Source organism: Syngnathus typhle, linkage group LG7 (genome assembly GCF_033458585.1).
Source record: "Syngnathus typhle isolate RoL2023-S1 ecotype Sweden linkage group LG7, RoL_Styp_1.0, whole genome shotgun sequence".
Classification (NCBI taxonomy): Eukaryota; Metazoa; Chordata; class Actinopteri; order Syngnathiformes; family Syngnathidae; genus Syngnathus; species Syngnathus typhle.
The window spans coordinates 17786777-17814149 of record NC_083744.1 but is presented as its reverse complement, the minus strand read 5'-3'; the positions used below and the strand labels follow the sequence as shown (position 1 = coordinate 17814149).

The following is a 27373-nucleotide window of genomic DNA, read 5'->3' as shown; positions in this document are numbered from 1 at the left end:
CAGAGGCGCTTTGCGTAAGTGCCCGCTCGTTAGGCAGCCTGACCCGAGTCGGCGCAGTTAACGGGTCGGACGGTGAGCCGCGCCACGAGACTTGTTGACGCCGGCGAAAGCACTCACCGGGGGCGAGTCGTCACATCACTCCATTTAGCTGCGCTCTCAAGAAGCCTCTCCGCGTCAGCTCGGACTTCTAAATTACAGCTAACCGCCGTCCATGTCGGCAAAGTGAGAGACACCTGGGCAAAGTGGGATAATGGGCTTTTGCTCTGCGTGCGCCAGGCCTCCCTCCCGGCTGCAAGCCACGGGCGGCTTTCCAACTCCAAACGTTTGAGCTCATAAGTCGTTGAAAAGTACACAATGCACTTTTTTGGATGTGATCGCCTACAAGTGTTTGAGCTGTGCAAATGTCCATGAAGTGGAGAGGTGGACGCTGAATATTAGTATCTGGGGGAGGAAGTGCTGTTGACCCAAGTGGGCCGCTGGATCCTGAAAGGAAAACACTAGCGCCGAACCCACGCGCTCGATTTGAATTGTAAAATCGCTTCTTTGGATGGTGAAGGAGATGTGAAAGCCACATCTATGGAATATCCAATTTGGCCTCAATCTCCTAAACTCTTTTTCAACCACTCAACCTTAGGCCACGCGGGAGGGAGCCAATTTCTCTTCATTCGTGAGCCACCGGCCGAGCGGCGTGTTTGACGAGCGACCGCCCTCTGGGTGGACTCCGCCAAGTGAATGATCATCTTCCCGTTGTGCGCCTGGAAAAACAAGCTTGGCCGGCAAGCGCCAAATAGCCTTCATTGAGCTTCCATGTTAGTTGATCACACCTCTGGCAAAGCGAGCATGCGATCAATAGTGGAATATTCACCTAACAGGCTCCGGCGAATGGACCTCAAGCTGTTTCTTTTTTTGACATGGTGAGCAAGTGTCGATGGAGATACATCAGGGCCGAACAATCACTTAAAGCAGCACTCCACTCTGGGAAAGAACAATTAGGTTTGCTATCCTGCGCTCTGGGCCAATGTCTCTTCCCATAAAAAATGGCTGTTTATTTAACAGTGAAGGATTAGCTCTTTGCTTGCAGTTTGTGGGATTATTGAGTGGCTCTAAACACACCTGTCACTTGCCAATGGGCTTGCTTTACAACGCTCCCACTTGCTCATGTCATCTGACTATTTACTCGAGCCCATGTGAAGCGGCAATTTCCAAGAGGGTCAGTCTAACAAGAGCTAAGAGTGCCATTACGGGAGATGAATGTTGTCAATGACGCCAATGAAATGGTTTTGCAAACTTGTAAAAGCTAGCTAACACTTGAGCGTCAATGGGGCGGATTTGTTTCTTGTGTTCCCCGCAGGTTGCGAGAGCGACTTTTGGGGACCTCACTGCAGCAATCGTTGCCAGTGCCAAAATGGGGCAAAGTGCAACCCTATCACAGGGGCGTGCGTCTGCACCGACGGCTACCAAGGATGGCGCTGCGAGGAGCTCTGTGAGCCGGGTTACTACGGGAAGGCTTGCCAACTGCCGTGCCAGTGTCTGAACGGAGCCACCTGCGACCACCGAACCGGAGAGTGCGTCTGCGCAGCGGGCTACGCCGGCGCCTTGTGAGTGGTGACGGCCTTCCGCCGGCGATTTGAAACCTCGTCTGACTGTCCGTTTGTATGGCGGCAGCTGCGGCCAACGCTGCCCGTATGGAAGTCACGGACCGCAATGTGAGCAAGGCTGCCCTTGTCAGAATGGAGGCACGTGCCACCACATCACTGGGGATTGTTCCTGCCGCGCAGGCTGGACGGTAGGTCCAACTCTGGAAAAAAATCAGCCCTTCCGCATTTTCTAGAAAAACGAATCATCCTTGCATGGGAAAAAATGAAATGGTCTCACCATAATGTTTTTCACAGGGTTCCGTTTGTGGCCAACCGTGTCCTCTTGGGAAATACGGCAGCAACTGTAGTAAAGACTGTTCCTGCCGCAACGGCGGCCTTTGTGACCACGTCACAGGCCAGTGTCAATGTGCGGCTGGCTTCAGCGGTCGCAGGTACCACCGTGATAGCTCCATTTAGCACACCATGTGATGTTTAGTACGTCCAATTTGCACAGAGGTCAAATAACGGGAGGATATATCGATATTCCGAGTGACGGTTTCACGCCGACAATTACGCGGCCTGTAAAGTCCCTCGCTGACCTGTTCTCGCTGTTGACTTCCTAATGAGACGCCAACCTGTTATTTGAAAAAAAAGAACGGAAACGCTTGAATGAGTCCATTCTCGAGTGAAATAAGTTGCGATGAGCCATTATTCCATTTCAAGGTGAGCTGGAAGCTTCCACTAGTCTTGTAAATGTTTAATTAATCTCGTATTTCATACTGAGCGGTCAGGATTTCGTGTCTCCAGCCTTCATCTCCTTCTACTCCCAACTTGTCCATTGATCTCACGGTGGGCTACAGTCTGTTTGGGCTCTGGTCATCAATTATAAGTAATGGGTTTTTATTAAAGTCTCATTGAAATCCACACATCTTTTTAGTTCCCAGTGTCCGCCGGAGAAGCTCGGCTTTATTACTCCAGCTCAATCGTCTCACTGATGGAAACCTTGTCACGGCCTTTATTCTACCTTATTATTTTTTGGCCAAATTGCGCTCGTTCATTTTGTCAGCGGTCAGACAATTAATCTGCTAGGAATAGTCTGGGCCAGCCTAGCGTGAAGAGAGTTACAGTATAATGGGAGACGTTTGCGCACTTCTTTAGGTAGTCATGAGTAAGTCTGGAGTTGTAACTCACAAGTTCCCAAAAAGTCCCATGTTGTACTTAGCAAGTCGTAAGTTAGCTGCGTTGTACTTTGGAGTTAGCTTTAGCGACACATTCACATTTCTAATAGTACCTGTCTATATTATTGCCTTCTCAATTCAATGCATCATTGACATGAAGCTTAGTTAATGTTTGGTTAGCTAAACTAATGAGACGAAGTTAGCTTAGCTTATTCGTCTCTTGTGTCTCTTAGAGATGTAAATCTTGCTTGTTGCAATTCAACAATATAATCTCGACTGGTTGGAAATAATACACTAAATTATGTATATTAAACCACAGAGGCAAAAAAAAAAGGACAATAGTAGTTGTCAAGCCACATATTCACGCCTAAGTCAAAGTGCGTGTCAACTGGAGTCATTTTTTAAAAACTAGGTTTTTACAAAAATAATTCTACCAAAATCATCATTTTTTTGATCAACACTGTCATCGAGATATTCATTTAAAAAGATGATTATTATTAGATCAAAGCATTTGAATACACTTGTACCGTAATTTTCGGACTATAAGTCGCACCGGAATATAAGTCGCACCAGCCATAAAATGCCCAAAAAGTGAAAAAAAACATATATATGTATATAAGTCGCCCCCCCAGCCAAACTATGAAAAAAAACGCGACTTATAGTCCGAAAATTACGGTACTTCACATTTAAGAGAGAGACCCTCATGTTTGGGAGTGATAATGGTTACAAAGTCGGCCCCCTGCAGAGAGACTGAAGTGCTACCAGCTCACTGCAGGGATTTGCTTTGGCCCATTTTTTCCCTATAGTATGAATGAAAGATTTATAACTGTATTTATAAGTGTTGATACTAAGCGACTGTTTATAAATTCCAGTTAAAAATTGATTTCAACTCTCGAGTAGTCGCTTACGAAACTTTTGCAACAAACAACAGGCCAGAGCTTTCATTTCAAATGTGTTATTCACTTTTCCTCTTGGGGGCAAATGTCTTTTAAAATACAGTACAAAATGTGGTCGCCTAAATCATCACGTAGGCAATTTCTTGGCAAAGTACCTTTTGATTCGTTGTAATAAAGTCATTTGTTTGTGTGTGGCTGATGCAAATGATACTTTAGCAAGTTTGGGACCTTGGGACAAATTATATTTCTGACTTGTGTATTGAGCTAACCATTTTGGAAAACTGCCATTTTTGCACGTAGGCTTCTAGTCGTCGATCTTATGGGACACTCAAAAATGTATTCATTGTCATCATTTCACAGAGCAGCTTTAAAATAAATCGTCACTGACAGAAGGATGTGTCCTCCCTCACAGGTGCCAGGATGACTGTCCCGTGGGTACCTACGGCCCGCAATGTCACCAAAAGTGCGAGTGCCACAATGGCGCCAAGTGCCACCACATCAACGGCGCCTGTCTGTGCGAAACTGGTTTTAAAGGACCCGATTGCCAGGAGAGATTCTGTCCCCCGGGCCTTTACGGCCTCATCTGTGACAAGTACTGCCCCTGTAATGCAACCAACACTGCCAGGTAAGTAAATGGCTTTTGACTTTGCCTCATTTTGAATTCTTAAGCGCCTCTCATTCTGAAGTCTGAACACCTCTCGGCCGTGTCGCCCGGTTAACGTTTCATTGCGACCTCCGCTTCATTCATAATTCCTCAGCATTCATAGTTAATGCTCTGATTCTGGTTGCAGAGAAGTCACCGCAGAGTGAAGGAGAAAGGAGACAGCTCATTTATTCCAAATCGGCTCACACGTTTAGTTTAAAAATGCTCCGATACCACAACACCCGATACCACTTCATCACTGTCGTGTCCTCCCAATGGGCAATTTGGCAGCTAGCAAATGTTTCTTCCAAAAGTGTACACGTCTACTTGCTTGACACTTTCTATTGCCACTCCCGGTTAAAATTGAAAAGATTTCCAGGTTGTAAATTTGCTTTCACTGCATCTGTAGCAAACCCAAACACACCCGCCCGCACTTCTTTGTGTTGTTGCGTTTGTGTCTCATCTATTCTTCTTGTTACGCTCCAAGCTGCCACCCACTTTCCGGAGAGTGCGCCTGCACTGCGGGTTGGACCGGGATTTACTGTAATGAGACCTGCCCGGCTGGCTACTACGGGGAAGGATGCATGTCGCCGTGTAGCTGCAACAACGGCGCGGACTGCCACCCCATGACTGGCACCTGCATGTGCGCGCCGGGTTTTATGGTGAGGGTTTTTTTTTTTTTTTTTTGCATCTCGAGTGTTTGGATTCCATTGATGCAAAATGTTAAACACGTTTTTGCAATAATAACTACCGTATTTTCCGCCCTATAAGGCACACCTAAAAACCTAAAATTTTCTCAAAAACCAACCAAAAAGCCTTATAGTCCGGTGCGCCTTATATATGGACCAAATTCCTAAATTTAAACTGGCCCAAAGCATTGTGTCATGAAATCAATCATAAATGGCCCGCTGAAGACTATGAATCATGAATCAAAAAGATTATTTTTGATTATATTTAAAGTTATTTTATGATTATAAAGTAATTTGTTCCGTCTAAAGTTGAAATAAAAAACATAAAATGGAGAATGATTTGATTTGGATTAAAAATCTGACATGATGCATTAATGGTGCGCCTTATAGTCCGGTGCGCCTTATATAAGGATAAAGTTTTAAAATGGGCCATTCATTGACGGTGCGCCTTATAGTCCGGTGCGCCTTATAGGCCGGAAAATACGGTAAGCATCACTGGCCACTATTATAAGTCCTGCCCCAAATAACTGATGTTTTGCCCATAATTGTTAGTTATTAGGTGATTACAGCCCATTTTTCTAGCACTTATCAGTTGTTCTCTTAAGGTTGCAGGTGAGCTGGAAAAACGATCATTACGTGGCGTACATAGCCGCCAGTCAATCATCACATGGTGCATAGAAGAAAAATGTTTTTGCTGTGTCGGCTGGTTGAAGAACACGCAGAAATAACAATAAATAAATGAACTAAATGATATTATTTCGACGGAATTCTGGAATAATACAGCGAAATAAAAAATATTGAGCACAGAATACATTTCCACTCCAGTCCTTTAGGTGTCGCTAATGCATTTTACGCGGTGATTGATAACCAATAGGAGGACGAGAAGCCAGTTTTTGCAATGATGAAAATAAAACAAATTGAAAAGAAAAAATGGCGAAATGTAATGATCTTTTCTTTGGCCCAAAAAAAACCAAAATTACCATTTGCATTCATGCTAATCGTAAAATTAGATTTTTTTTTTCCCCTTATCAACCCTCAAGTTCCCACTAATTAGAGTGCATTTCATTCTTCCAATCTTACGGGAACCTGCTATATCACTGTTTCTCAAGTGACCAACATTTTCTTACATAACATCCTATTTCCATTCAATCATCAATTAACTTGTAATCATATTTCCCGTCACATTAACTTTTCATTAAGCTTCTAGACAGTCCTTGCTCACTGAGGAAAAGAAGGAGGCAAATATCTGAACTCTTAATAAAAACGTCATGCCCCCACTTTTAGTTTCCGAGATAAAAAAACAAACCGTAGTCCCTCAACCAACGCAATCTGGAGGAGCCGCCGCATCATCCCCTTTTGTAACTCTAATTATTTGTACAACTTCTCTGGCGTGTTTCTTGCCTCGCAATTTGGAGTTACAGAGCCACGGTGACCTGGAGAGTGCATTGCGAGCGACGTAACATTACAGTGGAAATTGACTTTGTCTTGGAGCGCGGGGGGGCAGGGGGGGGGCCTCCATGGCGACCGCAGACTGTGTCTTAATTTGCTCCACCTGTTCTTCCACGCCAGGGAGGTCTGCCAGATCCATTAAACAGACCTTGAGGGCAGGAGTCAGACATATGGAGGATGGCCGCGTGCTTCGTGTACAATCGAAAGACAGTCGGGTTTTCTTTGAGAGACCTTTAACAAAAATAGCACACGACACGGAGGCTGGGCCGCCGCCGCCGTGTCTGTTAGCATGTAACCTTTTGTCACTTCCCGCCCAATCATTATAGCGCAGGGTGCTTTTAAAAGCGCTTGATGATTGCGTCCCGGCTAGCATTGTCTGTGAAATGGCTCACCGCCGACGGGCCGGAGTCTCGCCTGCTGCATCTTTGTTCGCCGGCCCCATCGGGGTGCAAAGCAAGCAAAGGCGAGTGAGCTAGCATGCTTGATTTAACTCTGGTAATTGGACATGCGCTTTTTTGGACTGAGACGACAAAGTAATTACATGTTGCCTATTCAGGCAATGCCCCCACCTTTCACCTCATATGTACCGTAATTTTCGGACTATAAGTCGCGTTTTTTTTTTCATAGTTTGGGTGGGGGGGCGACTTATACTCAGGAGCGACTTATATACATGTTTTATTTTCACTTTTTTGGGCATTTTATGGCTGGTGCGACTTATACTCGGGTGCGACTTATAGTCCGAAAATTACGGTAGTCATATCTGCGCCATGTTTCTAGTATCTGCATTCTATTGGCACAACTGAATGTGAACGATGCGCGCATTAGCCAGTCCGCCAATGATTCCAGCCGGCCTTTGTTGGTGGCGAAAAGAAATGATTTCCTTGTCTCTCAGGGCTTTCCGAGCTCATCAAAAGGTTCACCGGTTCATTTTGTGTCTCGCCGCGTGAATTTTAAGATGCGCCCGCTCTCGGGGCTGTCAGATGAACTGTTAAGGAGTGAGACTGATTGGTAATTATCAACGTCATTTGCATCCAATCTCAAAGGGTAGCGAGCAGATCAATGTTGCTCTTCAATTACACGATCATGCCGAGGAGTTGAGGCCAAGGACGCGGTGGCGGCGGCGGCGGCGCTTTGTAGGGTGGATTCGTCACCTCGCTGTTACGTAAGGTCCTGCAGGGCAGACTGACAGCCCAGTGTTTTAATAATGACTTTCCACATGCATGCTTTATTGCTTCTAACGGCTCAAACGGAATATGAATCAGACGCTAATGAGGGGCTTTGTCTCTTGAGAGCGGCCCGGACCGCAACTCTACCTTTTCCCATTCCCGTGTCGCCGTGAAGTCGACGTGGTCATTTTGTCGAGTCCAGCGGTCATTTTGCGGAAGCTTGACCAGCCCCTACACTTTGAAAAAAAAATGCCGAACTGCTTTTCTTGGCCGCTGTCACTTCCTGCAGAACAAAGCGTTATTGCCGCCGATTGATCAAAATTTCATCGGCAGACAGGGGGCTTTTATGTGTCGCGCTGAGGGGGAGGGAGAATCGTTTTAAGATGCGCCTTCCGCCCTTGCTATCCTCCAGCACATCTCCAGCCTTCTGTTTAAACAGAGTTCAAAATGATAATGAGAGCGGCAAGCAGGCCGGGCGCCCGGCGGTCCCCCAGCAGTCGTGCGAGAGGGGGCCCGAGTCGTGCAGGACTCCTGCGAGCCCCTAATTGGAACTCTAAATCATTGTGTCACCTGTCACTCAAGCATCAGTATGCAATGGTGGCCATGTGGAGGAAGCGGGGGGGGTGGACTTGCTGTGATCTCCAGCTTTTAAGGACGTTCTAGACAGGTGCAGTTAGCCTTTAAAGCAGAGGCATTGGAATGGCGGCAGGTTATGAAGGACATGCTGGGCAATACAGCAGATGTGATGAGTTGCACCATAGTGGCCATCAAGCAGCCGCCCATCGCTGCTGTTATTAATGTGAATTCCAGTCTGTGATTCTTCAGACATCTCAGCGCCCACCCAGCGCTTGTATTAATCCGCCCATTTTCACCCCCAGTTTCAAGCAAGCCCAAAACGGCATTCAGGCCAATTGCGAGTATCCTCCGATGCGCTGTAGGAGAAATTCTTTAAATCCTCGCACGACATAATGGGGGGACAAGGACATGACCCTTGAGCTATTACTGTTCGCTAGGATGCAGAACCAAGCTAGAAACAATCTCTGGTCTCTATGGCAACTATATCCCCGTGGGTATCTTTTTTTTTTTTTTCTCTCTTCTTAACCAATAATGGGAAAAAAGATTTATATGCAATAATGTTACATTTTTGCACAAAATCCATCAAATAACAATTCTACATGCATGCATTGTATATTTCTTTATATATTTATTTATATAATATATTTTTATATAATTATTTATTTTTACATTCTAATATGTATATATGCGAGTGGTTCTTAGGCTGAGGACTTTATATTTTTCCAATGGTATTTTTTTTTATGAATATATCAGGCAGGTTCACTATTCATTATTCTGCCTTTTCAGTCACAATAACATGAATATGGCTCGATCAAGGTCGAAAATAGACTCTGTAATGCAAATGTTCAAAATTGCTAGGTCAGCCACGTTTATTTCTGCACTGTTTTTGCTTTTTTTTTTTTAATTCCCTCGCAGGGTGAAGACTGCGCCACCGAGTGTCCTCTGGGTTTGTTTGGACCGAGCTGCATGTCCACCTGCTCCTGCCATAATCACGCTTCCTGCTCGCCTGTTGACGGATCCTGCACGTGTAAGGAAGGTACGCCTTGCGTGATATCCTCCCACTTCAAATCATCGGGGGTTGCGTCTGAGGGCCAGTGATCCTCTAATGAACGACTCTCGAGGCCTTTCGCCCAACACCGACGGTGAAGCTCTTGTCGTAAGTGACAAGCTGCTCTCAAAGGAATTGTACTTTTCTTCAGGCGTTCTTCAAGGAGGTGAGGCCTCTGCAGCTCTTTGCTGTGTGGCCTCTATGACAGGTTATGTCTAATGAGGACTCCAAGGAGTGTGGATAGGATGGCTTATCATTCTTAACACTGAGGAGGGTTAGTGGTTCACTCCCATGGGGTACTGGTAGAGAAGGTTCTGGTCCAGGATTCTGACCTGATCGGAGATCTGTGTCATACGTTAGGTTAATGGTGCATGAAGAGAAATATGGCAGAGTGGAGCACCTGTTTTTGTTGGAGTAAAATTGGATCGAATGAAAACCAAAGAAATACTTCCTATAGGGAGTAATGTAAACCTCATTAATCTGTGCAAGAACAACAAAGGAAAATAAACTGGGCTAATTCCGGTAATAGGCCTCATGGGTAATCCTTTTTTTTTTTTTTTTTTTAAGTGAGCTGAGATTCCCTAACAAGTCAATAAACATTGTGGACAGGACCCTGTCATCGCCGAGTTTCACGAGATAAAAAGGTGCTGACAACTGTTGTGGTGGTGACACCTCGCCTGTCACCTTTTTTTTTGTTGCCTTGTGTATTCAGACGCGATCGCCTGCAATCGCCATCAATCACGCCACTGGCAAGGGAGGAAGGAAGGAAGGAATCAATGCTTGCTGTTAGACTTTGACACAGTCAGTGAGAAGAATGATTGAGTCAACAAGAGAAGGACTTTCCTCACTGTTTAACGGGCTGGATTGGACTTTACGATCAATACGCTCCGCATATCTGCCGCAGTCGATAAATGTACAGTATTATGCACAAGAGAGGAGAGCGGGGCCGACGCCGCGTCCCCCTCGGGGGGAGTTGGCAGGTGTTTCGGACGACGCTCCAAATTGTCCATTTCATACGGCCGCACGTGACGAGCCAATTGTGTCATGAAAGGAAGATTTGGAGAGAAATGTTCATGACACAACTCTCTTTTGGTTCTTCTCATCCAGACCGTTTGGAAGCCAACTCAATGACTGGGATTATTTTGGGTAAAAAAAAAAATCTCCATCATCCTTAATATTTTGGATTGTTCTCTTCTCCATCTTTCTCCAGGCTGGCAAGGGATGGACTGCTCCATCCTGTGCCCCAGTGGTCTTTGGGGTCTCGGCTGTAATCAGTCTTGCTTGTGCGCCAACGGTGCCGCTTGTGACCCGGTGGACGGTACCTGTACATGTTCTCCGGGCTGGCGGGGCGAGCACTGCAAGGAGCCCTGCCCTGTAAGTATGAAACTAAACTAAGAGGATATTGCAAATCTCCCCGTGACCTTGAACACAGTGTGGTGTTAAATTGTTGAACAAGGCTTAAGAGTGAGATCTTTTTTTTTTTTTTTGTCAGGATGGCACTTTTGGGCTGGAGTGCAGGGAGCGCTGTGACTGCAGTCATGCGGACAGCTGCGACCCAGTAAGCGGCTACTGCCTCTGCCACCCAGGCTGGACAGGTTGGTACTTATTCTGGTATAATTTTTTTTTTATTATTTCTCCCTAAGAGCGCATGAATATTTATTTCCTACCTTCAAAGCTGAGAGTCACCAGAAGCTAGACAGACATGAAATGAACCAGGAAGACAAATACGACAGCTGCCTTGAGTTGTAAAGCATGTTTACACTCTAAATCTAAGCTCTGTTGCGTTCATTAAATGTCCAATTTGTTTTTGCCGCTCGGCCAGCAGGTTGTGCATGAGAGATGTTGAGGAGCAAGCCCTCAATTTGCACTGGCAAACTCACTGGCCTATAATAATTTTGTATTGCATCCACGGAACCGGTAGATAAATATTCGGAAGTGGAATTTATTGTCCAACCGCAAATGTGCCAACAAAATTGGGTCGGCATCTATTTATTCGACCTCACTTAATTTGTTAAATTTCAGTGTAAATTTTGTTCACAAACATTGGACTCTGTTGATGAGATCTACTGTAAAAGCAAGAAAAAATTCAATTAGATTAAATAAATAAATAAATAAATAAATAAATAAATAAATAAATAAATAAATAAATAAATAAATAAATAAATAAATAAATAAATAAATAAATAAATAAATAAATAAATAAATAAATAAATAAATAAATAAAATAATTTGGATGGATTGAGCTGATTTGTTTGCTATTTTGGTTGCACTCTATAGTGGTGTAGAACTTGTTAAATGGTACCGTAATTTTCGGACTATAAGTCGCGGGGTTTTTTCATAGTTTGGGGGGGCGACTTATACTCAGGAGCGACTTATATACATATATATGTTTTTTTTCACTTTTTTGGGCATTTTATGGCTGGTGCGACTTATACTCCGGTGCGACTTATAGTCCGAAAATTACGGTACCTCCAAATTCCTTTGAAATGTTTTCGGACTCCAAAAAAGTGTCGTCTAAAAGTCAAACGCCGCATCAGAAAGTCCAAGTCACTAGTGTGTATACGCGGGGGTTCCTGCTAGTGTGGGTGGAGAAATGCACTCATGGAGGAAATAGATTCAGCGAGGAGGGTTAAGTCCGTGCGCTCGGCCTCCTGAGCTCGGGGCATTTATTCTAGGAAACTGTGGCTTTTATTATCTGCAAGAACGGACTTCTCTGCTCTAAATCCTGCTCCGGTCTGGACCATCTGTCTGACTTAATTGAGTCACGGGGGTGCAGGGCCAGGGAGCTGCCCAGCGGGTTGGACAAATACACGTTCATACGCGCTTGAAGCCATAGAACCTTCGTAATGGGCTCTCTGAGAGAAGGTGCACAGAGGCGGGAATTCATGGGAGTCAATCGGAGATGAATTGATACGCAAACAAAAGAGAGCCCGGTGTATCGGCAATTCCAGGGAAGTCAATATTCCAGTGTAGATTTAAAACTTCTCCGTGTGGGCGTGGCCTGCGAGTGGCCAATGGGGGCCGCGGCCATCTCAGGTAGCTCCGCCCCTGGCAGGAGTCGTATTTTAATATGCTCAATCATTATTTAATATTGAGCTGTTAACATTTATAACCAGCAAAGGGGCACGGCAATAAAGTGAAATGTGAGCTCATTGTTTGACAGGAAGTAGGTCACTCTCAATGTTCTAAACTGATAAGAAGAGTTTATTAAAGCTTATTAATGAATTCGTTGAAAATCGGTTTTGTAACGTAGCCAGGTAAGAAGGAGAAAGTTTCAGCATTGATGTCGGGGAACCAAAAGTAATATTTGTTTCCGTTGGATTGTTTTTCCGAAGCCGCTCGCTGTGGATTCTGATCCGATTGGATGACTTTGAGCCAAGGTTGTGTTCATGATTTGACCCAGCCAGCAGATTGGGTTGACATTTGGATTTGGGCTGCCCTGAAGAGCTGAAGGCCTTTTTGACATTTTTCTTCACTCTTGAAAGCGTTTGCTCAAAAAAGGGACGAAGCAATTGACCCAAGTCTCTTAAATGTCATGCTTGAATTCTACTTCACCACACTTCATTTCTGCTAAGTTTCGCCAGCTAATTTGAGTGTTTACATGGACTGTGCCTTTGCTTTTTTTCCCCCCCACCCTGAACAAATTGGATGGCGAGACCTCTTATTGCTTTGCTACCTCCTTTTGAAAACACTTGAACTTGATACGTTCTCTCACCAGGTTTCATTTGTTGCCACTTGTGTCCGCATTCATCTTCTGGTGTTTTCTTTTCACCCTCGGCACAATCCCGAACACAACCGGACGAGTGTCGTCCCCCATGGACGTGTTTTGCTTCCAAAATCCTCCCACCCTCGCTACTCCTTGGCTTTCAACCCTTAAAGGTGCCAATGTTATGGTATGAAATTAGCCCCCTGAGTTTGACGGCGGTCTAATTCAAAGGTGTTTTAATGGCCAGGCTATTCTCAGATATCGTCACTCAAAGGAAATTTCAAATGAGGCGTAAAGATAAAGGCTTGAAAGGATGCGGAGTGCGCGCTGCATAACTTAACATGTTAGGAACCTGCACACCATGCGACTTTGGGCCTCAGTTTTCAAAGGCGCCGGCGTGCTTGAGAGAAAAGGCACCGCTTCGATGGATGTGCTAATAGCTCCGCATGCACAGCCGGAGTCGCCGCCGCCGCCGCCGTATGGATGCAACATTTTGCCCTTCTCGCTCCGAGCTGATCTCAACGTAGAGTGACACTTGCCGCGCTGCGCCCATGTCGCCGGAATATTTCCTTTTTTCTTTTCTGTACCCTAAACCGACTCCGCTGAAAGAGAATGGCCGACAAGCCGTTGTTCTCTCGAGACGTAGCCCTGTTAATCAGCGCGGCGGCGCACTGGCATGGCGCCCTCGTCAGATCGAAAAATAAAACATTCACGAAGAACAGTGGGAGTCGAGTTTAAAAAGGAAAAAACATCCTCTTCTTTCTGGGTGGAAATCAATCGAGTCAACATCCCTCCCTCGGCAGGTCCGCTGTGATATGACTTTGGTCCTTTCTCGTACCGTGTTGGGTTCTTAACTTCATACGTCTGATTGTCATGGGCCCGCAGGAATCCACTGTGACAACGTGTGCCCGCAAGGCTACTGGGGCAACAACTGTTCGCTTAGCTGCCCGTGTCAGAACGGAGGCTCCTGCTCTCCGGAGGACGGCACGTGCGTGTGCGCACCTGGATTCCGAGGGACTTCCTGTAAACGAAGTGAGTGATCCCGGCGATCCAGTTTGTTCGAAATAATCCAACCGTATCTTTAGCTCGCTACGTTTTCCTCTCCGATCAGGATCCATGGGCGAAAATCGATATTGCCATCTAATCAAATCAGTCGCCTTACTTTTCCTAAATCGTGAGCTTTTGATGACCTTGGAGAAACATTTGCCAGATGAGAGGCAGTACTTCAGACGTCCGTCATTCAATCAGTGTGAGCAAGCAGCTCTCCCGCTGACCTCTCCACCTGCCTTTGGCGGTCAGCTCGCAGTGGGAAGCGCGGCGGCCTAGCACGGCGCTCGCTCATCGCATTGCGAGCGTCACCTCTGGTTTGTAAACGCGTCTGAAGCGCCTCTCAAGTGATGACTTCACTGATTGGAAGTGAATTTGCACTCACCGGTTTGTAAACATCAATTGGAGCTGAGTGTTGGAGACAAGCTGTGCTTAATATGTTGGTGTGAACGGAAGAATAGCGTGCGTCTCCGCTGATGCATTATGTCTAGGCTTGTCGACTCGAGTGGAGACGGCGGCCCTTCAGGCGATGATCAATAATTCTTCTAAATATCATTTCAGAAAAGCAGTAGAACCCATTCGAGATTCTCATTTTGTAGCTCTTGTGGATTTTTGGGGGTAAAGTCTCGCATTCATTTTCATGTAATTCCACTTTTGGCCATGAGGTAGCGAACCAGTCTTTTACACTGTGTACATTTAAAAGAAGAAGACTGAAAACAGGAAGTAGGTCAACAGTATTTTAAGATTACCGTCATTTTCGGACTATAAATCGCACCGGAATATAAATTGCAACAGCCATAAAATGCCCAAAAAAGTGAAAAAAAACACATATGTATATAAGTCGCCCCCCCACCCAAACGATGAAAATAAACGCGACTTACAGTCCGGAAATTACGGTAGTCGTTTTTAGAATCAAATACATCTTTGTGCATTTGTTTATTGTTATATATGAAATGATATGTTAGGAAAAGTTTTTACCTGAATGTTTACGTTAAAGACAAATAGATCAGTACTCTGTTGTCTAATCTATTGATATTTCGCAATATATGAAGTTTTTCAATTTGTTTTGTGTTTACAAACCTTCAAATATGGGCTCTGAAAATAATGGGGAAGTGAAGTTAAGCAGACCAATCCGCCTGTTTTTATTGATGTCATTTTGTCACTTGCTCACAGTTCTTTTTGGGTTTGGTCATGAGACGTTGGCAAGATAATCCCTTAGGCACTGTGATGTCATTTTCAGTCGACAGAAAGTCGTAAAATGGCAGCCGCAGATTTTGCTTTTGAATCCATATTCCACAAACCCAATATAAATCAGACCACGTTGAGACTAATGGGGTTACATAGAAACATCACAAAGAACATTTGGAGCTTTTTCTCCTGAACGCAGCAAAAACAGAACAAGTATTACATGAAATAAGCTGCTCTACTTATAAGTTCCACTTCAATAAGAGTTTTAACTTTCTTCCTCCTTGCATAGTTTCATGTTTGATCACCCCCGCACATCCCTATAACGTCACCTTATGGTGTAGCTCAAATGTTCCTAATATTGCTGACTTTTACCGATACGCATCTGCGAGACATTAAACAGATGTTCTCAACTCTCCGAACTCTTTATCTGATGTCTTCCTCCCTTTTCTTTCACTTTTGCCGCTTTAACACATGCAGATGAACATTTTCGTGTTTTGCATTCTTATGAATTATGTCTCTTAATATTTCATCCCCTCCCATCTTTTTTTTTGTCTAGCATGCTCTCCGGGCTTCTACGGGCACCGCTGCAGCCAATCGTGCCCGCGCTGTGTTCACAGCACGGGGCCGTGCCATCACGTAAGCGGCCACTGCGAGTGTCTGTCCGGCTACTCGGGTCCTTTGTGCAGCCAAGGCAAGTTGTCCCCCTTGACATTTTTTATTGCTGACAAATGTACCGTTTTTTTTCATGTATAATGCGCCCCCATGTATAATACGCACCCTAAAAATGGCATGTTGATGCTGGAAAAAAGCCTGTACCCATGTATAATACGCACCCAAATTTGGACTCCTACTTAAGTCCGTAAAATGATTTCAGAAAAAAGATCATCTTTGGGAACAACCGGATGTTATTCTGCCGGTCAGTATCACTCGCTAGCATACTCAATAGCGAAGAAATGTTTCGGATTTGTGTAGGGTACATTGTGACAGCAAACGAGCAGGTGATCCAGCAAGCGTCTGATACGAGAGCATTGTGTTCGTATGGAGCGTGTTTGAAGTGAACAGCAGAGAAGAAAGCGCATCTGTAATGGCGGCCTCCGGATCATATCCGGATTATTATTTTTTTTGGTACCCATGTATAATGCGCACCCCAGATTTTAGGACAATAAATTATTTAAATTTTGCGCATTATACATGGAAAAAAACGGTATTCACTGTGAGACTTTTTGCTGTCCTTTTGTCTGGAATTAGAATGCAAAATTAGTTTGGTCCGCAAATATTGAGACATGGCGCAAGGGTGCAGTCTGCCTTTCGCTTCAAATAGGATTCGAGCCCTTACTTGTAGAAATGGAAAATGAACGGATGAACGAATCGTTTGATTTGAAAGTGGTTAACTTCTCTTTATCCTTTTATGATAGTAAAAGTATTACGACGGTGGCAGTCTTGAATGACTGAACTCACTTTCAGTACTCGGCCAATTTGCAAGTCAAGCAGATTCCACTGTATGGTCAGTGCTAAAGCGATTAGCTCCAAAATTTGTCGGAGTAGTATTGATAGCATTGGCGAGCTGTGAATTTATAGAGAGGAAGAAAAAAAAACGGCAATTGAAGTTGACTTTAACAAGATTTGAGCTGTCCACCCAATCAGAGGACCAAAAAAAAAAAAAAAAATGCAGATGTCATCATAATCCATCTTGTTGGCCTTAAAATATGATGGAATCTTGATATGGAAGCTGCAATCCAATTGGACGAAAAAAATCAACTGAAAAACATAACGAGCGTAGTCTTTAATCACAACTTAATTGCTTTTATTTTCGTTGGATTTCTTTTTTCTACAAGTTGAGACATCTTACTCTAGACTTTCAACATCTAATCATTTTGAAACTTGTGGTAAAGTACAGAAACACCGCTAGGGTTTTTTTTTTTAATTCTCTTTCATGACTTTGAGGAATGTTTCATGTTTAATACGGCAAGGGAAGTCTTAATTTGTCGGAGGCGTCATGAAATGGCAAGCAGGTACGAGGAAGGAAGATGGCGACAACTTCTCGTTGAGCGCTTGTTTGCGTCCTCGCTGGCTCGGCCCGGCTTCTAGAAGGTTGTGAGCCTAATGAAGCTCTCCCGGTGTGCCGAGGCTCCAATCCTCACAAGGAGCGGGCGTACGGCGGAGCTAACCTCCCGGCATTAATGACAGCCTGCTCGGAGGAGCATGAAAGAGGTCTCGACAAGAGTGGAAAGGCTGTTGAAATGAAATCATTAAAATCAGCCCAGATAGCAGCCACCTTCCGTGATGTTGCTGAGTTATTCTCTTTATGTCAGACCTTTAGATGTGCCGCGTGTCCTGTCGCTGCCGTTTCCTCATCGTGATGGTGAGGAGCATCTGGGCTTAATTTTTCCCGCTGCCCAACAATAAAGCACAATGGAGGTTTCACGGCAAGCGCTATCTTTTATTGAAGAGTGCCGGGGAATGCTGAAATATTCATTTCATGAAAAATGGATCCAATGGTCCGTGTACATGGTCTGTTTTAATACGGTGACACATCAGTCATTCCTCTCCGGTTTGTAAAAATAGGGTAATTGTGCCACGAGGGGTGGTGATTGACTTTTTTCTTTTTTTTTTTTTTTTTTTTGTCGAAGTACATCACTTCACGTCCACTCAAATAAACATGGCCGTCCATCTCATTAGCCAAAGTCACATTGCATTTTCAGCATTGCGCACTTCTGCTGAGTCACTCAGAATAGTATTGAAACTTTTTTTTTTAGCTTATTCCGCGTTTGTTTTCGATATTGATTTCAATATCCTTCTATTTTGGGGTGATGTCACTTTAGGTATTTTTCTTATTCTTCTGAGAATTTCTTTCCCCGCATATTTACTCACATGCAATGAATCTTAATCTGCATTTTTTGAAGAATTCTTTGGGTTTATTAAAAAAATTTTTGGTTTTGGGAGGTCCGCCAGAGCACCCAGACACACTCAGCCTATCTCCAGCGTCCCCGCATAAATCGGCTTTGAGAACAGTGTCCTAAATTTGAGTGACTTAAACTCCTATCAAGTTCTATTGTGTTCTTTTTTCCAGTTTGTCCCAGTGGCAGATATGGAAGGGCCTGTGGCGAAATTTGCCGTTGCACCAACAACGGAACCTGTAACCCCATTGATGGCTCCTGCCAGTGCTTCCCCGGATGGATCGGGCAAGACTGCTCCCAGGGTTTGTCGGCCACCAAAACAATTACCGTATTTTCCGCCCTATAAGGCGCACCTAAAAACCTAAAATTTTCTCAAAAACCAACAGTGCGCCTTATAGTCCGGTGCGCCTTACATATGGACCAAATTCCTAAATTTAAACTGGCCCAAAGCATTGTGTCATGAAATCAATCATAAATGGCCCGCTGAAGACTATGAATCAAAAAGACTATGGATCATTATTTTATGATTATAAAGTCATTTGTTCCGTCTGAAGTTGAAATAAAAAAGATAAAATGGAGAATGGTTTGATTTGGATTAAAAATCTGACATGATGCCTTAATGGTGCGCCTTATAGTCCGGTGCGCCTTATATAAGGATAAAGTTTTAAAATGGGCCATTCATTGACGGTGCGCCTTATAGTCCGGTGCGCCTTATAGGCCGGAAAATACGGTATGTTCCGATTGATCCCCTCATTATTCTCAACCGAAATTTCCCACCCTCCACATTTTCCATGACATTTTTCCCAACCTGTTCACATAAATCAAAACGTATGACGCAAGCAGATGATGGATGATGCTGATTGTGTAATCGGACTTTATTCAGGACTACTCTGCGTTTCAAATAGATGTCGCTTCAAGCAATCGAGGCCGATGTAGTCCTTTTATTGCAAATTCCTAATCGAGTGCTTGAGCAGAAAAAGCTTGCAATGAATATTCTGCCTCACTCACAAGTGTCCATTGTGTGCAGCCTGTCCCTCGGACCGCTGGGGCCCGGATTGTCTCAACTCGTGTAACTGTCACAACGGAGCTCAATGCAGCGCCTATGACGGAGAATGCCGATGCGGATCCGGCTGGACCGGGCTCTACTGCACGCAGCGTGAGTCCTTCGGCAAACACACAGCGTCACCTAGAGGTCGCGCGGCTCAACTACAGCAGACGGACGGACTCCGTTGGAAACATCTGGACAGTTGCTAAAAGCTACTTTATCATTTAGATTCGAATTGAAGGCAGCATCAAAATTCAGACGCTACTAGCATCGGGTCTCATATTTTCTTCATACGCTGTCATAGAAAATCTTTTTATATTCACAACTCAATCAACATCTTCCGCCGCTGTTGGAAATATTTTGTCATTCGTGTTGTCGCTAATTCTGTTTCAATGTTGCAAAATGACCTTGGCTCTCAACATTGTGTTCCCGTCCGTCTCTTCCGCCGCTCCATCCCAGGCTGTCCCTCGGGCTTCTACGGCCGGGATTGCGGCGAAGTGTGTCGCTGCCAGAACGGCGCCGAGTGCGACCACATCACGGGCCTGTGTGTTTGTCGAACGGGATTCATCGGGACGAGTTGCGAGCAGAGTTTAGTGGGCCCGCCGCAGTTCGCTTTGTGCCAAAATCGCCCGGTGGATCAAAAATATGAGACGTGCCATAAATAATTCTTGATCCAGCCGCTCTGTAAGTGCTTTAATTTTGCAGTAATGCACCTCCTCTCCACGCAGAGTGTCATTCGGGTACATTTGGATACGGCTGTCAGCAGCTGTGTGAGTGTCTGAACAACGCTACCTGTGACTACGTGACCGGGACATGCTACTGCAGCCTGGGATACAAAGGAATCCGCTGCGATCAAGGTGAGGAGACGGCTCCGATGAGGAAAAGATCTAAAAGGAATGATATTCATCTATGTGGAGCAACGTAGAGTGAATGACAATTAAACAAAGGAAACAAAAATAAAAATATGCTAGAGGTGTCGCAATGGATTCATCGGCAACTAATCGATCATCAAATGATTATTTTGATAATCGATTCATCGTTGAGAGACATTTTTCGACCTTAAATTTGTCAAAGTGTTTGATTTTCAGCCTCTTTTTCAAATTTCAAAATACAGCGAGGTCACTTTATTTTTGGGCCCCAAAAAAAAAAAGAACTCAAAGCCACTCGCCATTATTCTGTGTACAGCGTCTCTCATGATGGAGGAGCTGAACCCCTACACCAAGATCAGCCCGGCCCGCGGCTCGGAGCGCCAGTCCGCAGGCGCTGTCATGGGCATCATCTTCCTCCTCCTCATCATCATGGCCATGCTCAGCCTGTTTGTGTGGTACCGGCAGAGACAGCGGGAGAAAGGACACGAAATCCAGCCCAGTGTGTCGTACACGCAAGCCATGCAGATGACCAACGCTGACTATTCGCTCTCTGGTGAGAACCGCTCGGCTCACGTTCAACTCGGAAACTTCATCATTTGAAATCCTCAGAGTGCGGAAGCACGGTGGCCGTAAAAAGCAGTGCAGCCGAGGTCCTTCCCAATCCAAGCGGCAGCGGTAGCGGCAGCCAATGCTTCGCCAACCCCAGCTACCACACGGTGGCCCAGTGCAACGTTGTCTCAACCATCTCCAGCAACCTGGACGCCACTCTGACCCTCAAGGTACGCTCACACGCCACACAAAGTGCCTTTTCCCAATCAAGCTGGGGTTTTTTTCTTACGCAGTCCAGCACTCTAAAAAACCGAAACAGTTCCGACTGGAGAGCCTACTGCAACCTCAACGATCTGGGTGAGTCTTTCCCTCATCCATCATGACTTTGCAAGGGTAGAGACGTGTGTGTCCTTTATGGGCCTGCACTCATGGCCTGGCCTCCCTGCTGTGAATGAAGATGAACCACGGAGTCTTTGTTAGGGGAGGGGGGGGAAACACCTCTGCTCTCATTTTCATTTGATATGCGGCTTAGCGGTCCTGAGGAGAACACGGGTCAGCGAGAGCTCGTTAGTATGGCTTCTCACCCTGCGTTGGATTTCTCTGTGATGGTTTACGCCAGGTCACCGACTGCACTCGAGGGATGTGGATTAGAGGAGCATTTATAATTGCTAAAATAGTTTAATGGCCTCATGAGAATACCAAGTTCTTGATAGAATACTGTATATTGAATTTAAATCATCAGAGCCTCTTTGGGTGAACATGATGTCATAATTAAAGCCACATTTTATGTGGAATTATTTTTTTTATATCATGTACTTGAGGAAAAAGTAGACTGAAATGTGCTAAATGAAGTTTTTCCAATGACACAAACAACTCCCCGCATAATAGTTTCCGTCTTTTAATAATTTACATAGTGCTTGTAATAATAATCATGCATGTTGTTGAACTCAGTGTTGACTTTCATTCACTTTTATGCTAGCAAGCTAATGTGCTGCCAGTTCCATAGCTTTTGCAGATGTTGTGAAGTGAATTTAAAAGATATTAATTAGCTCGAGAACAATGAGGGGGGGGGGGGGAATACATCATATTTGTGTGGGTTCTTTTTTTTTATTATTGTGGATAGAAGCAAGTAAATTTTAAGCTGTCACCAGGCGGAAAAGCCATTGGCCACGTATTTTTGTAAGCGATCAAACAAGTCTCGGAATCATCCTCATTAGTGCTCCTTGCTTCTCATTTTTTCCATGAGGCTGCTTTTGTCTTTTTTCTGCCTCAAAGTCCCCAAGATCACACCCAATCAAGATATGAACCACAGTTTATATTATTGTTACTATTTTTCTTTTTTCTTTTTTTTACATCGCTTCATCAGCCGTCCACAAAAAGTAACAAGCCTGTTTTGTCAGTTTCAGACTTTTCATCTAGATGGCAATTAACCTGTGTTAATTGAGAGTTGAGACTTTTTGTGTGAAATATAAATTTTGGCTCGATGAGGTGTTTTTTTGATTTTGGCCGCGTCGCTTAACATGCAGCAGGCTACTTAGAAGGCTCCGCGATGGAAGGCGATGAAGAATCTCTTCACCGTGATTTTGAAAATATCACTACTTGACCTCTGTTGACTGAAGGAGGTTATGGACGCGTGACAATTTGCAATTCAAAAAAAAGTACTCTCCTTGTCATATTCTAAAAAGGAGTGCCAAAACAAAACAAAAAGTTAGCCACAGATTGTGTCAATTATGCAACATCTGACTTTCATCTTTTGACATTTGTAGCAGATGTTCAACAGGGGGAGACGCAGGCTCCGAGAGGCTCCAGAAAGGGTAAATAATGAATTTTCAGCAACACTCTGCATGTGTACCTTAGTGGCACTCATAATTAAGTCTGTCCTCCAAGAGGAAGTCCAAAATTGTCTTGACATGAATATCTTGTATGAGCCCCCACTAGTCCAAACATGATATTCATATTGGGATATGAATGCCGCAGAAAAGTCTAGATGTTTTGATCACTCCTTTTACCTTGTGCTGTCGACTGAAAATGACAGTGAATGTCACATGAGCGCTCGAGAAAACCGGTAAGCCATGACGGTCGTTACCTCGGCCCCGGAGGACTGTGATGTCATTTCCATTTGGTATGAAGTCATAAAATGGCCACCCCCGGAGAAAACAGATGGATTTAGCGGCTTAATTCATATTTCAAAGGCCCAATATTGCGCTTCGACTTATCAGGGCACATTGAATATATAGTTTTGTTTGCCGTGACTCGTCCTTTCGATCAATTCCACCAAATGATGTCAATCAGTACCTGAGTGTAACCCCCGGTGTTCTCCTATCCTCCATGATTCATGTGAAGATCTTTTTGAACAAGATTATGATGAGCCGCACTTTTCTTCCAATCGTAATTGTAACACATTATTTGGTCTCCCACACTGTGCGGTCGGTCGCTGGCGACTGCCAGAGACCCGAGCGAGGGTGTGACGAGTGCTCTGAAGTAGCCATGCTGTGGTCCATAATAAGGCCTCATAGACTGGCTGATGAGACTGTTATGGATGTGATGAGTCATCCGCTCGCTCCTTCCAGATTACCTTCTACCGCTTTTAGCTCGTCGTGGCAAAAGAACTTTTGAAAGAAGCGCCGTGACTGAATATGCGTGTCTCTGCTATGGTAGATTACGTCAAGGGTTCCATGTGCAACAACAGTTCCTGCTCCTTGAACACCGAGAACCCCTACGCCACAATCCGGGACCCGCCTGGACTGGCGTGCAAGCACACAGAGAGCAGCTACGTGGAGATGAAGTCCCCCTCCCACCGCGAAGTTCCCTTCGGGGGCACCGCCACCCTCCTGGGCAGCACCAGAGGGAACATCTATGATGTCGGTGAGGATTAGAGTTGAACAAAATAAGGGAAAACTATTTCGTTGACGAAATCAAATGTTTTTGGAGCGTTACCACCACCCTACGGTGATTGGTGGTACTGCATCATAAATATCTGCCAACCCACCAAAAGAAAGATCACCGAATGGGCTGAGCTCTAATTTAATATAGAAAAGTGGCAGATGTGACCAATCTAGCAAAAAAGGTGTGATGACGCTGACTGTCCTCTCCCTTTTTGTTTCACCCCTCCCTTTCTCCCTCAAGCCATGGCAGAGCCCACGGTGAGTGTTTTGCAAGGGCCCAACGGGATGGCCACCGGCTTCTCCCAGAACCCGTATGAGCTCTCCCGCGGCGGCCACATCCCGCCCCACTATGACATCCTACCTATGCGCCACAGCCCCACGCACACGCCCTCGCCGTCACACCAGGAGAGCCCCAGCTCCCTCCTCTAGAGAACCCAACGCTGGAAACACAATTTTCATAGCGTCACTTTATGTGGTCAACAAGGACATGACAGCCACGGCTCTTTTGGACCCGAAAGGAAAGCCCGCACACCAGCAATCAGTCACCTATTTGATTTTGCTTTCCCAGATCCCCCAATCTGCTTCTAGGGTCTTTATGGACGCTCTGGAGCAGAAGGTGAATCTCCCACAGGCTGCCATGCTTGGATCGGAAGGAGAAGTTATTTACAGGGACAATTTAGTTTATAGAACGGCCAAATGGGCTTGACGTGAGTAACGGTTACGGTTACGATTGATCATGTACAGCAGGGGTGGGAAAGCTTTTGTGCTCAAGGGCCACATTTACTTTTGAAAATGGCTGGATAAAGAAGAATGTTTTAAAGGAGGGGGGGTTGCCATTTTCAAAAAATAATGACTTTCTATCGTATTTAACAAAAATGTCAGTATGACTTGATAATGTGAAGGAAAAAAACCAGCTGACTCCGCCCCCATTTTTTGCCTGTAATTTGATGACACAAAAAAACTATAAAAGCACCTTACATAACGGAGTGTTACTATAAAACTAAATGTTTTCATTTTCGACTTTTTTTTCTTTTTTTTTGCAAGGTGGAGTTTCCTGCGAATGTGTGACAAATGATTGACGCTTTGTAAGTCACTCCTTTTGTCTCTGGTTGTTTTTCCTCAGGCGGGATGGTTTCTTCTCGCTCAAAATTGAGGTTGAATTTTTTTCCACACATATTTATTATATAAGACAATAAGTTTGTGTAAAATATGTAAAATAGTACCCGTGACCTTAGGACAAGCCGGATGGATGTTTTTTTATATCTAATTCCAATATTAATTATTACTTTAATGAACCAATTATTTAATAAAATAAATAATGCAATGATTATTTCACTAATATTTCATTGTTTTAAGTATATAAAATAAAGCAGCTGCTAACAAGGTAAAAATGTAATACTCTTGATAAAGTAAATGCTCAGTGGGCCGAACTTGAGAAGGAAGCGGGCCCACCCCTGATTTACAGGAGATTGTCAGACGTAGGTGACATGATGAGATCAACTGCAGTGGAAACCTTGGAAAAACATGACCTCATTGATTTAAAAAAAATAAAATAAAAAAAAAGCATGGATAGAAAATAATGTCAGTCACAGTCAGTCTCTGTCTTTGCTGTGTGCCAGTAATGAGCACACCGTAATGAGATGCCGGGTCAAAGTGAAGAGCTTCGTTTGTGTTGCAGTCTAAATGAGGTTGTGATATTTGGGTCAGCAGAGTTTATGCGCTGACTGCATCAAAAACATGTCTCAACTTTTGGATTTGCTCCTCATTATTGAACTTGTGTTGTTTTTCTGTGCCGGAACTTTTCTTGCAAATGTCTGTACAGCGTGTCAAAGAAAGATGGGTTTGATGTTTATATTTATGCTCTTTATACAGCTAATCTATTTATTTATTTATGTTATTAGTGGTGAATCACATTTGAAAAAAAAAGATGAGCATGAACACATTATGGCTACCCACCGATGTACATAACACCAACCCGTCAAATTGATCTTCTTGTGAGATGTAATTTTGTGAAGCGTTTTAAAATGGAATTCTCTCTCTGTCGCTATCTTTCTCTCGCTTTGTGAGATTGTAAATTCAATTTTAGATTTTATCCACACACAAAAAAAATATTTTATTTGACCAATTCAACCTCCACAAATATGTCATTTACATTGGGGGGGGGGGGGGGGGGAGAGAAACCATCTGCATTAAACAAATGTTATTTGAATTGATTGCTTGATTCTGTCACTTGCATCACGGCCTCTGCGGAAGCAATAACGTGTTGACAATCATTCCTCCAACTGCATTTCATCTGTACTGGACATGATGCACCTTACTTAATTTCCTGTGACTGTTTTGTCTCTAGAGGAGTTTTATTTTCTTGACCACTTGCTGTCATACCGATGCTGTTTTTTTTTGTTTTGGTATATTTCGGATTAAAAAAGCGTTTTTGTGTCATCGCAGCTGTCTTTTAGTCAGGTTCATGTTTAATGTATTGCATTCATTTGGTCATATTTAATGTGCTGGTCACGGAAGTGATGGTGTTTCATGTTAAATATGTAGCATAAATATTAAATACATCATTAAAAAAAAAAAAAAGCTAGCAATCCCCTTTGTGAAGAAAACATGGCGGCAATGGTGTGTGCAGACCTGTGGACCATCATGGCAGTTTGTCTCTTTTATTATTATTTTTTAAATTATTTATTATGTTGGCAGTTCTGGTCCTCCATAGTACATGCCACCATGATGAACTCAATTGTCCATTTCTGGCATTGGCACAAGCTAGCAAGTATTGATGTTGCCCCTCCAGTGGCTCCTTTCACCTCTCCTCTCTTGTTTCCCAGTATGGCTGCCATACTCGTGGGGAGGATGGCAGGAAAATGTGAAGTCCAACACAATGGATTTGGCAATCCGACTATTACTTCTTGCAGGTGACTTGAACAGTTTTTGTTTTTTTCCAGTATGCACTCAAAGATGAATTTGTAATGATGTGCAATATAGCGGCCATACATCTCGTGTTTATTTTCTTTTAGATTAGAGCTGGAGATTGAGTGTTTTCAAATCAATCAGAACTGGAGTGGAGATGATGAACCCAGCAGAGTTTTATGTACCACTGGTACTTTGTCTTTGTTTTGGGCTCAAACTGCAGACACACACAATTCTATTAGCATTTCTCAGCCTACCAATTGCCTGAAGTCAGCTCTTTCATACTGACTTTCACTGCTTAATGTTAGGGCGCTTGGCGAAAACAATGTTAATTTTTAATGGCTTCATTACTGCTTACAAGCTGCGCTAAATGCTATAACAGAGACTCAAGTTTGATCATGGTCATAAAAAGCTGTTTGTGAACTCACTTGTAAACAAAGTTGTCTGCATTCAAACTAAATATGTGGGCCTGTCAATTGAAAGACACAGAAGGTTTACTGTGCATTTTAAGTTAACTACAGTTGTGCCTTGAATTTCAGTTGTGCTGTTTGATTAGCTTTTAACTCTTATTTACATGATTAAAACAATGTCCTTTAAATAAATCTCAGCAACTCATTAACGACAAATACTGTAACTGCGCACGTTGGCCGCTAGATGTCACCAATTCAATGCATTTCCTCAACACACAAAAGGGAGAAACTAATATGTTAGCGTGCACCATACTTGTTTGTAAAACATTTGAGTGGTTATATTTACGGCTTGTTTTTCCATCCAAACATTTTGCTTTGTCCCACGTGTAAATCGTCGTAAAGTTAGGACCCCCGTGTATTCAGAGTAGTAATTTCGCCACAAAACCAAAAGATGGCGCCCCAGTAAAGAAAAGTGACCATGCAGGAGGATGGACTGCACTGGAATCATTTTGGATCGACCGTTGTTGTTTTTGCAGTGACACTACGTGAACCCAGACGTACACTTAAAAAATAAAATAGTAAACTATATCTGAATTTTATTGTGGAAAATGCGAGTTTATAGAGTGTCTAAAATAGTTACAAAGTTCC

The 27373-nt window shown here is 44.0% G+C and overlaps 1 protein-coding gene across 2 annotated transcripts in view; it reads left to right on the top strand.

The window, feature by feature from the left end:
• megf11 (multiple EGF-like-domains 11) overlaps positions 1–25958 on the top strand; it is a 60633-nt gene extending 34675 nt beyond the window's left edge. The window contains exons 7-26 of one of the 2 annotated variants that reach the window (XM_061282520.1): positions 1352–1598; positions 1666–1786; positions 1893–2029; positions 4064–4276; positions 4782–4956; positions 9090–9210; positions 10433–10596; positions 10715–10817; positions 13814–13960; positions 15720–15854; positions 18234–18362; positions 19088–19216; positions 19565–19693; positions 19834–19962; positions 20291–20527; positions 20584–20753; positions 20817–20880; positions 22293–22337; positions 23182–23388; positions 23650–25958. In XM_061282520.1, coding sequence (XP_061138504.1) covers positions 1352–1598; positions 1666–1786; positions 1893–2029; positions 4064–4276; positions 4782–4956; positions 9090–9210; positions 10433–10596; positions 10715–10817; positions 13814–13960; positions 15720–15854; positions 18234–18362; positions 19088–19216; positions 19565–19693; positions 19834–19962; positions 20291–20527; positions 20584–20753; positions 20817–20880; positions 22293–22337; positions 23182–23388; positions 23650–23837 — 2990 coding nt within the window. In that variant the 3' untranslated portion in view covers positions 23838–25958. Of the gene's footprint in view, positions 1–1351; positions 1599–1665; positions 1787–1892; positions 2030–4063; positions 4277–4781; positions 4957–9089; positions 9211–10432; positions 10597–10714; positions 10818–13813; positions 13961–15719; positions 15855–18233; positions 18363–19087; positions 19217–19564; positions 19694–19833; positions 19963–20290; positions 20528–20583; positions 20754–20816; positions 20881–22289; positions 22338–23181; positions 23389–23649 lie in introns of both variants that reach the window. The other variant, XM_061282519.1, reaches the window with a different exon arrangement.
• Positions 25959–27373: the final 1415 nt, after the last annotated feature.